Genomic DNA, 15,728 nt, shown 5'->3' with positions numbered 1-15,728 from the left:
CCCTCACTATGAAAAGAATTACACAAAAATTGAATGCGTAGCTATAGATCGTTGTAGAGCTATTATGAAGTATTATACAATTCTTGAAGATTTCTGTTGCATCATTACATAATTATTACGTTCTTCAAAAGCTTGTTACGTAGAGGTAGTAGGCGGTTTCCCGCAGAACAGTAGAAGCTTATGAGAGTGTTATGTGAAAACTTTGGCGCCAGAGATTATCCTGAACTTTTAAATAAGGTACAAAATCTTTTCTATAAGTGATCGTAGTTCTTCAGAGGCAAAATAGGATAGCAATTTATAAATATTCGACAATACATTAAAAAATCCATTTAATGAATCATTATCGCGTTTTGTAATGGCAAATGATAAAGTAACAGGAGAGAAGGGAAACATTCATGAGTCATGAATGACAACTGGCTTGACGTCAGTGTAGTAATGTAAGAATGTGCATACCGAACTACATTCAAAAATTAATCATCATCTGTCCATATATGTTACGGACATATCTTTTCTTAATATGTTCTGTACATTTGACTGAGTTCCGTGATTCAACGAATTTTTAAAAGTTTTCGAGTTAAAAAATTTGTATCAATAGCATACACGTCACAAAGCGTATCGTGAGAAACACTTATTCATCGAGTTGCTCACTGATTATTAATAAAACTTGAAGAGACACGGTAACTCACTGAGAAACATACGCAAGGACAAGACTATCCCGACAATTATTCCCTGCAATATTGATCCATGCAAATTATGCAGATGGTTCAGGTATTAAAAACCTGTGGCAAGGTCGTGATAGATCTTCATTTGAAGATACAGCTACTGACGGATGTTTAGACCAGTAGCTATGCGTTCTTCTAAAATTATTTTTCTTTTACTTCAATTCTCTGACGCGATCTTAAATTACTATGAATCATAAAATTCGTAATAGAAATTCTTGATAACGTACACTAGTACACAATACGTATAGATGAATTCTATATAAAAATGTCAGTCATTTCTATTTTAATAGCTGGTTAAAAATCTTTAGAAATTCTCAGTCGTATGGAAAGTTCAGTGTGCGATCGAGATCGAGGTCGAGGTCAAGGATATATCTTGAATATCATAGGCCTTCGGTGTATGGCACAGATCAAACAAGGTACACTGTATAGTTAAGAATTCTTGTTAAAAGAATCTACGTGGAACAATGAAATTCGCTAGTTTCCTCTCGATCGAGAATTCGTGCCAAGGTGGCTGCAGCTCGGACCGCAGACCCAATGACACCGATCGTAGAAATACAAGTCTATTCGTGACTAGACGGTCACGTTTCCGATCTACTGTTCGTCAGTCATGCCGTTGCCGACTGTCTCTTAGCTGCGTCATTAAGTTAAAAATATGAACTTACTACAAAACGCGGACGGTCGCAGACCGAGACTCTCCGTGAGAGCAGCGTCCCGGCGCCGGGCGTATCATCGCAAAAAACAGTTCCGCATGCACTTTGCATCCTATAACGGATGACGAACAAGTCCGAAGGTCTCTGAACATAAGAGCAAACGTACATGTGCACGTACGTAATAAATAAGCTATGCAGTTCAGATTCTAATTAGAGTTTTCCCGATAACTATTCAGTGTTTGAAAGATTACGGAGTTTGGCTTTGTACAAAATCTCAAGTATTTACATGAAGCACCTCATTGCCATTAATGATAAGCAGTGAAAGTCACTTGTTGATGGGAAATACATGCGACGAATAATTAAATGCAGATATTTCGCGGCGAAAACGTACGCATTCTTTCTATTCGATTAATTAACTATCCATACGGAATTGTAATACGAATGAAATGAAAATACGAATGTTCGAAAAATTTGCTTAAACTCGTAAATAATATAAATGCCTGAATACTTTTTCCAACGCGTAATAAATGGTATAGTTGCTATGCATTCGTTGCTTAATACCTTCGATTTCGACAGACCGAAATTTCTACGAGCTATGATTGTAAAAAAAAGAAGTAGCGCACACGAGTGAACGTACGTAGTTCTAATTAAGCAACGAACTGCCCTACTTACACTATACGGAACGCGAATAATGAAACTAGTCTTTCAGCAATAAATAATCTCAAAGCATCCTTCTTCAAAAAATAACAGCATAACAAAAACGTAATGTAATGGTATTTTATCACTGTGAACGATTTAATCACAGCTTGATGCATATTTACTTTTATTAGACGACATTCTGCGTGTTTGCGCAATTTTCTCTAAACACTTACGGGTATGTGCGCCCTTTTCTCTAGTATTCCGGTTATTTGCAATACCGGAAAATTATCTTGATCAGCTATTTTTATAACGGAACGAGTGAAAACGAGCTGAACGACATGGGGGAAAACGCAACTGCGCGCTTCGGTTGTAATAAAAAACATTGTCTCGACTGGGTGCAAGTTTCCATGCCCGAAAATAGGCGCTTTGACCAGAAGTAATTCCATTTCCGATACCCGATCCGATTAAGTGGTAAGCGGCGAAATGTCTGGAATATGGAAAGTACCCAACGTTGAATGCAGTTAACAAACAAAAATCTCGCCAGGCGGGAAAGTCTATCGTGTATCCATATTTGTACTACTCTATTGTAATTGCGCATTATCGCTACCATTTCCGCGTGTAGTCTCCGCGGAGCCAGGATCGTGTTTCATAATCCATAGATAATTTTTTACTCGGTATGAATATCTAAATTCTCGGTCGCTGAGTTCATCCATTTTCAAGTCCTCGATACAATTTTAGAAAACAGATTTTTTCGTAACGTCAGATATTTTTATGCACTCTTTCTTGTGTTAGATAACAAGAAAAAAAAGTGTAATCATGAAATTGGATAAAATTTTAACATTGAGGAGTACAACGATGATTTCAGTTGCCGGTGCTGTCTCTTCAGCTCGTGAGAATGAATGGGAAGTCACTCAACAGTGGGCAATCAATGCAGTCCTGTGCAATGCTATGCTATGCACATCCGACTGTGCATACGTGTCATCTTGTCAGGAAGGTTGCCATTCATGGTGTCCGCATCTTACTTGATTACGACTAACCGTACACAGTACTTTGAAACCACGTCAACGTTCTATGAATGAACGCACGTGCATCGTGTCGACCGCGTCGATTGCGACACGTACCTAGTCAAAAAATGATAAATTTGAAGAAAGGGAAAAACAGATGCGGCAATAGAAAAATTGTGCCATTAAATACTGTCCGTCCTCAATTAAAAATGAACTCAAATTCAGACACCAATTTTAGCTTTGATATAAAATAGTGGATGTCATTTTAAAGTGTAAAATAGAATGTCTATTTGAACGCGGAAATCATCAAGTACTTCCTTAATTTGCTAAACGAATAAGTGTTGAAGTATTCTATAGCGAACGAGCGAAGATAGAGCGTTTGATAATTCAGATTTGCAAGGGCGTTATTGCGCTGTTGGTAATACAAGCTATTTTCAAATAGAGAGTATCAGGGATCGTATGCTTGAAAAGTTATACAGTCGTGTAACAATATCTATGAGGGAGTACGTTCTGATTTATAAACCGCCTATATTTTACGAAGTAGTAGAAAATTCAAATAATTAGCTTAAGTATATTTTTAGATAACGATTTACACATCTCAGATGACAACTGAAATCCTATTACAGTACGAACTTACAGCATGCAGAATAATTAGCTGAAATGATTCTTGAATCTGCGGAATTTAATTATAGAGGAAACATTTACCAGCTTGTTTTAGCCAATTAGCAAGCTTATCAGATTCGTTGCTAAATCATATTATTTTGTCAATGATTAGATTTATCTCTCGGTGATGTAACGAGAATACAATAGAAGTAGATAGTAGCTATTTCGTCGAATTAAAAATTGATGATCGCGTAGCTGGATTTAGTCGCGGTTTGTTCTTGGCATTTGAATAGCTGCTTGTAATTCTGATTGTGTTTATTATAAGGATGACTCGTAGCACTTAAAAACACTCGCAACTGTGAGCTCGATACCTAATTTCATAGGAAACGATGGCTGTGGGAACGAACTGGAAATCTGATACGTGTATGGTGTAACTTTACGCTCGTTGTTCTATTCATGATGTATACATACACTGCATCCCAAGTTGCAGAGAAGCATATAGATTGAGATTAGGTTGAAAGAAGCTAAAAATTTCAGTTGCATATAGCATAATTAAATACTGTCTATATTCGAAGATAATATGCCGGTGTGCAAATTAATAAACTTCGTATATACGTATAAATTCGTTTGACGTCTTATGGTATTTACGTAAGTTGTCTTACGCTAAGCACCGAGGAGAGATTCTCTCCCTGCGCTACATATTCTAAGCAATTAACTGTTGGTACTTCGTGTGATTGTCCGGGAGTAGCAACGGCCTGGAATTCGCGTAAATTGAAGTTAAATGATAAAGCTGTTTCTAGAACACATTTTACTAACAAGTAAACTATCTACGTTCGTTTCCCTTCATAAAGTCTGCCGTTTCTTTAACGAGACACTTGCCAGGATGAAGTTCTTGGCACATTTCTTTATCTTTAATACGAAGTAATTACATCATTTCACTTAGTTAAAAGTTATAAGCATAGAGAATAGCAATTAGCGACAGTGATGTAAAAGATAATCATGGAAAGACTAATATTTCTTTTATGCGCAGAATCATCGTAATTTTTAATCTTATCACGTCTACTATGACTTCAGTTGTATTGGAAGAGAGTGTTTCCAAGGTCAGATTTAACTAACGTCGCCACGTTTCATTCATTCTTTTTTCTTCTACGCTCCCGGCTGTGTAAATATACTACCAACTACCCCGCTGTCTTTGCAACGTTCTTTGTATTTCCATCATAATCACGTGTCCTCGTTCTACGATACCGGAAACGTTTACGGTTTATAGTAAGTAGCAACGTTGTTCCGGAATAGAATGGAATTTCCGTGTGAATGAAACGTCTTCGTCCTCCTCTTTTTCTGTTTCCTGAATCTCTATTCGTTGTTTACTTATATCCACTATTCTAAATTCCATATATCATCGAATAACTCCTTCATCTATTTATCTACTAACTGTCGAAAATACGTAGTGTTAAACCGACCTTCTTCCCCAAACGCTTTTAGCTCGTCGGTGAACATCTGCACCTACGACGCGTACCCAACCCTCTGAGCGAAAATAGAAACTATTATGATGGAGCATCTGCACTGAAAGTGGAACGAGGAGGAGAAATCTTACCAAAGTATATATACGATTAAGCGTACCATCGAATGGGACTTGGATTAAACCGTTGGACGTCTGGAAACTATGCGCCTACGCGTTGTTTATTACATATTTGTAGCTGAAGAATCTCAGAGATACATCTCTGAGCAGGAAGAACGAATGCCAACACGTGTGCAAGTCATTGACGTATGAACTTTATCAGTAAGGCTAAACGTAATACACATAAGCGCAGAATGATCACGATAAATGTAAAAGAAAATGTGTAGTACCGTACGTGTACGTCAAAATAAACGAACAACGAACGAATAATTGGTGTATAATCGGTTCTAATCGTAAATGGAAAAACCATGAACATTAATAACTTGCGATCATGTAACAGAGGAAGAATAGTGATAAGAAAATTGTTGGGTTTTTTTTTAAAAACGCCGACGATTTGCTAGTTCTTAGAGGATAGACCTATTTAAGTAGTTTTCCTATGCGCGAACATTCTCTTTAAAGCAATCCTCGTTTCACTCTTCATCCGATCTTAGATCGAGTCTACAATTTACTAATGCCTAGGCAACGATTTATGGCTTGATAAAAACGCAAACCGATTCATGAACTATTATGCAATATCGCAAACACGAGCACGCGTGTGTACAAAACACGTGAAACGATCTAAAATTTCGAGACGTGTGCAAAAGCTCTTACTACTGGAATTCGATCGGTTCGGGAGAATTGTCTGGAACAAGAAAGCTCCTAAATCTAATTCGTGTCATAATAGAAGGTCAAGGCTGTGGTGACACGGCCGGGACACGCAAGGTTCAGCGAGCCGTCGCGACAGCTATCTATCTATCTATCTATATGTCTTCCCATTTCTTGCATTATACTTGAAACCAAACGTCTCCGGATAATTAGATTTGTTCTTTGAACACGCGCGAATAAATAGAAGACATGAAAATGGATAAATCGGTTTCGTTAGCCGAAGCATTATGATGCATAAAAGTTTTCATGCTTAATGAAAGCCGATGCAATGCTGCATACTTACTGTTAATATCGACGAATGTAACGATAGCGTGCGAACCGGTGATTGTGAGCACCGCTGCTAAGGTAACTGTGTAGCATCACTGAATATGAGTGCAACATGCATACGTATACATCTACCGTTTGCCGTATGGCTATTGTATACTATAGTTCACCGTGAAATGGTAGGATAGAGGAGAAGGTAAGGGATGGACTTCCTTTACCTCACCCTCTATATTAGGTCCCCGCTCTGGGGCACAGACGGTACAGTTGCCGTTTGAATATCCCCTTCCCAACACTTTTCAATCTGCTTGATGAGAAAAATATGAAATTCATCGCATGGAAAATACCCTCATTAAGAGCAAGTCACGATTTCGCAGATATGTTATTTATACGCCAGAATAGAATTTTAAACAGTAAATAGTTTTTGACCTGATCTTAAAATCGTTGGAATAAATAGATTTTTGAGTTGTAGAGTCTTACTAATTTTTTGCCATGCCATCTTTCTATCATTTCGCTGGTACGTCGATTATTAGGTCAAGGATTATTGACACGGTGAATATGAAAAGCATGGCGATGCACAGGGTAGCATGTCGGTGCAACGACGTTCTGTTTACATTAGCGGGGATCGTATGAGACGTCCTTTCGTGCCGCTTAACGATTACCCGGCACCCAATGACTAATTCTTCGGAGAAGACCTGCAGGTGCAAACGAACGGAGCTTCTGCTCTGCAGCACCCTTGGATATTTTCCTGTTTACTTGATTGATCGTTCTGTAGTCTACGCGGTCCCTCGAATCTTGCATAGACCGCGTTGGATCAATTTAAATCCGAAATTGCGAACGACTATTGAATAGAATTGATAATGGAAGATGATCAAAGGGAGGTCTATATGTTGTTATTATTTATCGAGATAGAACATAATGGTAGAATTCTCTTGCAATGTTTACGGGCTTGACGCCAGGATCTCGCTATGAATCGCTGCCAGTACTAACAATAAACGAACAATTCTCGTTTTCAACAAATACCTTCTTATTTTGAACGAGTTACGGTAACTATAAATATTTTCATTCCTTCTTTTCTCGTAATTACTTACGTGCGGGAAATACCGCTTATTTTAAAGCGTGTAGAATCTACATTGTACGTATACGCAAAAGGTAAATATACTTCTTCAAACGTGAGGAGTAAACGGGAAAAGCATCTGCCGCGATTCTTCGGTATGTGGAGGCATTTCGTAACGCTTAATGAAAAGTTGGATAAACGGGTACTTGGTAAAAAGTGAAATAAATTGATGATTAGTAAGGAAGGAATCGATGACAACCGAGCTCTATATGTGTTCTTCGCTTTTATGTACGGTTAGAAAGCGTATAAAATTACAGGAAGCATCGAATGTTCGCTTTTACTCTACAGATTCACGGGCATTCGCTGTTGCGAAAATGTAAAAGTGTAAATTTTATTCCCCCGAAAACGGGGAACCCACCAAGCAACATCTAGAGTCTGTACAATTTCTGATTGGAAAAACAGGTTTTGTAATTTTCTAAAGTTCAGAGTCGGTGAAACGTTCATCTATTATAAAAGTCTGATTACCGTAAGTCCACAGGTATGTAGTACGGAATATTAAATTCACTGACGTCATATTCTTCTGAATGTGGACACGTTTAAGATAAGACACGTTTTACTCGCGTGCTCCACAGTAAAAATTAACGGTGCTAATTTATTCGTCCAATTGCCGTGATATAAGATATAGTATTTGTATGTAGCATAACTTTCATACCTTTGCCGGGCGAAGTACAACCTGTGTATCATAAGCAATTTAAACAAATGATTTAATGCTTGCTTATACACGATGGTATGCAGATACATCAGGAACGCGAATTCCTCTTGGTCCCTACGCCGATGTCCGCTACGTAAAGTGCAGCTGCACTTAAGGTTGTACGACCTTTTCTATTCAAGCACTTGAGTAACCACTGCCAACTTAAACTTGATCGTTCACGAAATTCGACAATAAAAACAGGACGCGGATTATCAATTCTATACAAATATCTGGTTTTCAATCGTCAAGAAAGTATATAAATAGTAACGGAAGTAAAATGATTTCGAGCGCGTTTACTGATCGTGTCAATTTACATTTCGTTGTTATCTCGATTCGGTCTTTTAAGATTTATACTACTACATTATCATCCTAGATACAAATACGCAGTATAAATAGAAATATGTACTGATACTGTCAGTTTTACTACACAGTATCAAAAATACACACACGCGTGCTTGTGACAGTAAATGCGGTTGCTGCGGTATCACAGTATCATGTCTGTTTATACATGCACGGAACATGTGCGTCCAGGAACGAATTGCGAAACATCAAAATCTGTTCAGCACTTCCATTTATACTTGTAATTCTTTCTAATGTAAAATCAATAAGCATACTAAAAACTTATGTATGTAAATTTCGATAGTGTTGATATTGAGTGTCGAGCAACAGAAACAGAACTTTGTCATGTTCGTTCTAAAGATAGAGGGATCATAAATGTTACGATACGTTACTGTTCAATGGCGGTCTGGACTTTGCATTCGTTTCGTTGGTAGCAGTGCAGAGAGTAGTATTCAGTGCGTCGTGCGAAAAGCAGTCGAGCTTGGCGAGGTCGCCTTTTGCGTTAGCACGAAATGTTCGTCCGTGCATGTTTTTAGTCGCGATACCGGAGCGGATAAAAAACTCGCGTACGAGTTTCGTCTGCGTGCCTGACGAGGTACGATAGGATAAAAACGCGAGTGATGAAGTGCGATTCTGTGCGCGAACGTGTAGGGCGTAGCCAGGCATTGTGCAAAATCGGCTGAAAACGAGCGACGACAAGGCGGTGCGTGACAGTCAGAGTCTGCCATTGGAAAGGATATCTTGTCTTTTTCGCACCTAGCGGCCTTTCGCGTACTTGCGACGTTCGCTGCATCATCGTCAGCCTTTCTCTCTCTCTCTCCCTCTCATTCTCTACTTCTTTTTCTCCTATCCTTCTTTCTCTAGCTCGTACTGTATCGTACGCTGTGCACGAATAAAATTGAAGACGTCCACGCATGGTGCAGCTTCGTACGCAACAAAGTTCCGAATTCAAGTACGTGGTAAGCCCCTATTAACAATCTTGCTTTTGTTTTTCGTCGACTTTACGCCATTCAACGCGAAACGGGTTTACTGCGTTCGATTGATTGAATCGAGTTGGAATACGGAACGAGGGAGAGGTATATAATATCTATGGGGGTGTGGATTCCATTGGCTGTCAGTGTAGAGGTAGTGCTTGGTTTCTATGCTTCTGGCACACCCATCGCTGCGCGACCGCTGGCCAGCGTGTGAATACGAACCAGGCGGAAAGACGAGACACCCTGATCGTGAGTAAAAGAGGGAGAGTAAAAAGCCGGCATACCGCAGCTTGCATTAGAGTTCGCTCCATTTTCCTCCTTATTGAATTATTCCTCTCCCAGGGATTTCACTCGGTCGATCGCTCCGTCGATTAATCTCGCGGGAAACGAACACGGTTTCGTACACGATCTCGACGCACGATAATGCGAAATTATTTTCGCTTAGAAAGCGATCTTTTTATCCTGCGTCACGCTACAACGTCGCATATGTAAATACTACGCTCCCGCAATTCTATATACATTACCCAATTCATCTGCGGTTTTTCTCTCGTTCTCGTTGAAAAGTACCTGGGTTCTTTCCGAGGAATTAGAGAAGATCGAATGGAAACAAGTAGAGGTATCACGAGACACAGACACGTAAGAATCGTGTGTCGTAGAGTAGGGAGCAAAATTCTGACGTACGCTTTGTTTTCGACTGACACTCGACTTTCTCGTACCTAGCACGAGCATTCACGCTTCTGTCACGGTGCCGCTTTGCGTGGTTGGTCATCGTCGTGCATTTCTAAAAGATGACACTGATTTCTGTAAAAAGTTTCGAATTCGTCGTAGCCGTGATGAGATCATCGAAAACATATGTTTGCCGGACAAGTTTTGTTGCGAAGCGTGAGCGTGTCTCCGTCCCTCGGTCTGCACTCTCGCCAATTTGTACACAGGATTGAAAGCATTTAAACCTCGGTGGCTAGCTTCGTTTGTATCTGAATTAATAAGTCGTGGAATTGTGGAGATCGAAATATACGCGCGTCTTCGAGTTACACAATTTTCATTGATGCGATTAAACGCTCTTAAATGGGAATTAGTGCATCAAAGAGGTAATCGAAAGAGCAAGCAGAACGCAATCCTAACACGATTATAAACTAGCACGATTGATTTTCCACGTCAGTGTTTCAATATTCTCTCTTTTATTTACGCCTCCTCTTTTCTTCTCTTATTTGTGATTTTTTGGTAATACAAAACAAGTATTTCCATTGTATGCGTTGATAACATCCGATGTATTGTTTATTGACCGATCCGTTAATCACGCGTGTTCGACTCTATCTTATTGGAAGATACGAATCTCCTTTATCTTATTACGAATGACACTGATAAACTGATTGTAAACCACAAGACTCTAGATAATTCTCTGCTCGAATAGTGTCTGCGAAACGTTGCGTCATGATTATTATCATTTATTATCATTAAATAATGTAACCGAGCGTTAACACGTAATTTTTAAATATATTTCGCAAAATCGTTATATCAGTTTGGTTAGAAGCTATTCCTGTCGATCCACTTGTCTTTTTCGAATTCGAAGTTTAATCTTCGATAAAGTTCTCTTTACGATTATTCGTAGGTGGACGATCAACATGAACAGCAGATGACTGTTAGCCGAGCTGATGCTCGTTCAACTTTAATATGAGTGAAGTAGTAGTGGCCGTAACACCTAGTGGTGGACCGACACGCCAGGAAAACGTAGCACACATCAAAAGACATAAATTAGCCAACTGTAATGTTCCTCTTGTGCACGGACGGTCAAATCCGCCGATCAACACCCGTAGTAGGCTGACCACGCATCAACGAAATCACAGTTTGGACTTTAGGTATGTAAATGAAGATCCTCGTGTCCGTTTCAAGCTTCCGGAGAAATATTTATAAATGTTGATAACGCGGTTATCTGCCATATAACCCAGCATAGCATTATCTACAAATACTAAGTACAACAAACTTGTATAGCGCGATAGAAAAGCGTTATGAAGTAAACTCAAGCTCCGACGTTCGAAAAAAGAAATGATCAGGATATAATAGCTAATGATAACTGAATGCAATTATTCGATAGAGAATGAACGCTTGCAGTCGCGCGCGCGCGCGTGAACAATAAAAGCTTGTTTTACTGAAACTCATTCGAGCGCGACGACTGTGTTTGCAGGTCAATGGGTATTCTATTGCCGCCGGTTCCGCAAGCGAACGCGACCACGCTGACGCATCATCATAGAAACCGAAGTCTCGATTCCGCTCTGCAGCGTATACCAGAAGTGGACGTGACACCAAGCCCGGAATGCGAGACGACACCGGCCCCGGTAGCTAAAGCGGCCGCGGTGCCGGCGAACAAAGCGCGCAGCCGGGAACGCGAGGATCTCGCCAGCCTCGGATCCGACGACTCCGGTATACTTTGCGGTTCCGACAGTGGTTCCAGCGACGCAACGAACGCGGCCACTAGAGAGTCGAGCATCGACCATTTGCACAGCCGCGAGAGCCTTGACTCCTCGGTATCCCAACCGGGTGACATGGATAGCGTGGATGCAGTGGACGGCTGCGAGGAAACTAGTGCCCCGGTCTCAGTGTCGGTTTCGGTGCCGGTGTCGCCTGTGGAACTGGTGCTCTTGAGTGAACCTTCGTTGATAAAGGGTGGTGATAGTAGTAACGGTAGTAACATTAGTAGTAGTAGTAGTAGTGAGCCGCGTAAGCACGAGAACGCGACCGGCGGTGATCATCACGGGTCGCAGGAACTGCGCTCCAATAACAACGTCTGTACGGTCAAAGAACTTGAGAGTCATGAGTTCGTGCACGACGAGAAGAGACGCGGTGATATGGCCGCGACGCGGGACACACGGGACTTCCAGAACTCGATGGAAGTGTCCCTGGTGAACGATAAACAGTGCGAACTGGCCGGTGCGGCTATGACTTTGTGTTGTGGGACTGCCGTGCAATCCGACGCGAACGAAACAGCTGTGAAGAAGCAGACTGGTGTCGTTTGCAGGAGACAGGAGACGGTACAACCGAAACCGTCCGAGGGATGCTTGCTCAGACTTTTCGAAAGCCAGATCTTCGACATGTCCATGGCGATCTCTTATCTTTTCAATTCTAAAGAGCCGGGCGTTCAGAGTTATCTGGGTAAGCACTTATCAGAGACTCTTTCGCGTGTTCATTTTATATTATTGATTAATTATTGCTTGTGTTGCATTTATTATTTTGGAATGTTAAAATTTCGGTTTGTATGGGGTAGTCTATTGATGTGGATAGATTGTATAGCCCACAGTGTTTGAAAATATTTCGTCATAAGTAATCGTGGAGCTATGTATTTTATGAACGTTTAAAAATGAAAGCGCATAATTTTCTAGGAAACAAGATGTTTAGTTTCCCGGATAACGACGTGGATTTCTATTTGCCACAGTTAGTTGTAATGTATATACAACTTCACGATGTTACAGAAGTCCTTTACCCATATCTTGTCCATAGGTAAGTGTCTTATGAATTCAGGTAAAAGAATAATTAATGAAAAACTAAACAATGCAAATGTCTTTGTTTAGATGTAGACAGTCGGCTGATTTTTCATTAAAATGTGCCTGGCTGTTAGATGCGTACAGTTCCGATGCTCATTTGCCATCCAAAAAGAAGTCTCATGGGACCAAACTAAAAAATATTATTCTCTCAGATGAACTCAGGTAAAAAGAACGAACTGAACACGAAAACGATTCGTGAATGAGGTCAAATGTAACATATTTTGTCCTTGATCTTTCCACGCGGCGCATTAGGCCAAAAGGAAATGAGAATAAAAGACGCGTAACTGGATTGCAAACTCCCGCACCGCCACCACTAACTCCGATACAAAACGTAACATCTCCTAATAAAAAGACACACCAAAGATCTCAATCTGATGCCACTGGATTATTTCAAACTCTACGTCGTAGCCATTCCGGTAGATGAATAAATTAATGATTTTCCTTATTAGGAAGAAAGAAATAATTAATATGTAAATAAAAAATGTAATTTTTTGAACGCAATCTATTTCAAGGTACAATAAATAAAGTAAGTCTTGGGGACCTGAGCTCTGGTCGAGCATTTGATAATGGCTGTACCTGTTTTTATTCCTGCCAAGGTGTGGTAAATGATTTACGAGGACAAAAAACCGACTGTTTTTGCAATGTAATTTTCACTAAATATAATTTTTTTTCTACTTTGTCATGTCGACGATAATCAACTACGAGTCTAACGAAACTAATTACGGTTGTGTTTGCAGGCGCCGCGTCTTGCTCCAGAACTCGAATTTATACAAGCATTAATATCAATTGGTAAATTACTTGGAACTATTCCAACAAAGGAAAGTAAAACTGTTCAATTAATAGCGGAGCTTAATACTCTCAATTTGAATCTCCCTGCAAGGGTGTGGCTTCCTTTGCATAGTTCAATACCGCATCATATCGTGCGAGTGCCGCCGCAATATGCTGCTGTTCTTAACAGCAAAGATAAGGTGAACAACATTTGAGTCTAATGAATTATTATGTGTTGTAAGCTAGTGGTTCCTTTTCGTGAATGTGTATTAATTTGTTTTAAAACATGTAGGCACCATACATAATTTATGTTGAAGTGTTAGAAGTAGAAGATATTTATACATCGCCTGTACCGACGAAAATAGTGGGATGTTCGTTGAGGCATACTAAATCTGAGGAAAATTTAACCGGGGGCGAACAAACCAATGTAATGAGTTCGACAAACATATCCGCTTCAGAAACACAGCAGAACATGCTACCAATCAGGCAGACTCCCGTTAAAAATATATCCCCGTATTCGGTCAGAAGTACGGAGGTTGCATTTAGTTTTCCCGACGATGATCCTAACGATTGTTGGAGTCAAGAGGACGATGAAATCACGCAACAGGTATTCGCTCGTAAGATTAACTTGTCGATGTTTCATCTTGTACAAAAAATTGTAATTCTTGGTATTTTCGGTTCTCCAGTATTTACAACTTCGTAAGCCAAAAGATAGAGATACGATATCTCAATTAAGTCAAGAGTCATCAGACAGTAAAGAACCAATATTTGTACCTGGTGATATCAAAAGGCGATTAAGCGAAATGGCTGCTGCTCCTAGTGCGACGTTTAATCATGATCCGGAAGACCCGTCGGCGGCTGTCTTGAAGGAACCATGGGAATTGAAACAACGTCGCATAAGGTCTTCCAGTCCGTACGGTCATTTGGCATCTTGGAGACTCCTCGCTGTTATCGTAAAGTGCGGTGATGATCTCCGACAGGAGCTCCTCGCATCGCAATTGCTTTCGATGCTGCAAAAAATTTGGCAAGACGAACATGTGCCGCTTTGGGTGCGACCATATAAGTATGAATAATTCTATCATTCTACACAATAAAGTTGTTGTCGAATAATTGATGATTCATTAAGCGTGCAATTTTTTTTTACAGAATTTTGTGCTTATCGAACGATAGCGGTTTAATCGAGCCAATTTTAAATACTGTATCGCTTCACCAAGTGAAAAAACAGTGCCAATTAACGCTCTGTCAATACTTCGAGCGAGAATTCGGTCCATCTCCGTCAGATGCGTTTACCATTGCGCAAAGAAACTTCATTCAAAGTTGCGCGGCATATTGTCTTGTTTGTTATCTCATTCAGGTCAAAGATCGTCACAACGGAAATATTTTACTTCATAGAGATGGCCACTTAATACACATAGACTTCGGATTTATTCTGTCGACATCGCCGCGAAACTTGGGATTCGAGACCAGTCCGTTCAAATTGACTCCCGAGTTCGTGGAAGTGATGGGCGGAAGCCAATCGAAGCAATTTCAAGAATTCAAAACTTTAATTCTTCAAGGGCTGATCGCTGCACGGAAACACATGGAAAAAATTGTGAATCTCGTCGAGATCATGTTATCAGGTACATAGTTTTCTAAACAGTGATGGTTCGAAAAAAATTTAGATCATTCATGATATCATTGATTGTTACAGGATCGCAACTTCCATGCTTCCGTAGCGGCGGTGCAGCGACGGTTCAAGGGTTGAAGAATAGATTCCATCTTACCCTGACGGAGGATCAGTTACGCCGACACGTGGAAGACTTGGTCGAAGCCAGTATTCATTCGTGGTCTACTAAATTATATGATCGGTATCAATATTTCGCAAATGGCACTCTTTAATAATAATACAAATATTTATCCACATGGCAAGGATAATGATTTTTATAAGAAAGCAAAAACGAAACGAGAGTTGATAGCGTGGTACTTCTTCCAGTGACGTTTCAATTTTATAGCATTCCGTATGCACAAATTATCTTTGGAGCTAATTATTCGATTACATACAATTTTACAATCGATACATAGGAAATGCTATTTAAAAAAAAAACATAGATTTATTCCAAAT

General features: G+C 40.0%; 1 protein-coding gene across 6 annotated transcripts; it reads left to right on the top strand.

The window, feature by feature from the left end:
• Positions 1-6: 6 nt before the first annotated feature.
• On the top strand, positions 7-15,722 carry fwd (phosphatidylinositol 4-kinase beta fwd). 6 transcript variants are annotated; one of them, XM_026817716.1, is made up of 12 exons: positions 7-237; positions 10,933-11,179; positions 11,506-12,470; positions 12,698-12,815; positions 12,887-13,021; positions 13,112-13,275; positions 13,372-13,502; positions 13,597-13,827; positions 13,920-14,234; positions 14,314-14,690; positions 14,774-15,246; positions 15,318-15,722. In XM_026817716.1, exons 2-12 carry the CDS (start codon positions 10,995-10,997, stop codon positions 15,503-15,505), a joined length of 3,282 nt encoding a protein of 1,093 aa, XP_026673517.1. In that variant the 5' UTR covers positions 7-237; positions 10,933-10,994; the 3' UTR covers positions 15,506-15,722. The 6 variants fall into 6 exon arrangements, with proteins under 6 accessions (XP_026673517.1, XP_017888496.1, XP_017888494.1 ...); XM_018033007.2 differs by lacking the exon at positions 7-237 and adding an exon at positions 8,830-9,052; XM_018033005.2 differs by lacking the exon at positions 7-237 and adding an exon at positions 8,830-9,301.
• Positions 15,723-15,728: the final 6 nt, after the last annotated feature.

This window comes from Ceratina calcarata, unplaced genomic scaffold, assembly GCF_001652005.2.
Source record: "Ceratina calcarata isolate Rehan_Ccalc_2016 unplaced genomic scaffold, ASM165200v1 scaffold60, whole genome shotgun sequence".
NCBI lineage: Eukaryota > Metazoa > Arthropoda > Insecta > Hymenoptera > Apidae > Ceratina > Ceratina calcarata.
Note: the sequence above shows the minus strand (reverse complement) of the source record. Positions and strands in the feature narration are given on the sequence as shown.

Coding starts and splice junctions, on each gene's coding strand:
- fwd (XM_026817716.1), top strand. CDS start 10,995: ATGAGTGAAGTAGTAGTGGCCGTAACACCTAGTGGTGGACCGACACGC. Junction 13,503..13,596: donor AAACCGACTGTTTTTGCAAT/GTAATTTTCACT, acceptor TTGTGTTTGCAG/GCGCCGCGTCTTGCTCCAGA. Junction 15,247..15,317: donor CGTCGAGATCATGTTATCAG/GTACATAGTTTT, acceptor TGATTGTTACAG/GATCGCAACTTCCATGCTTC.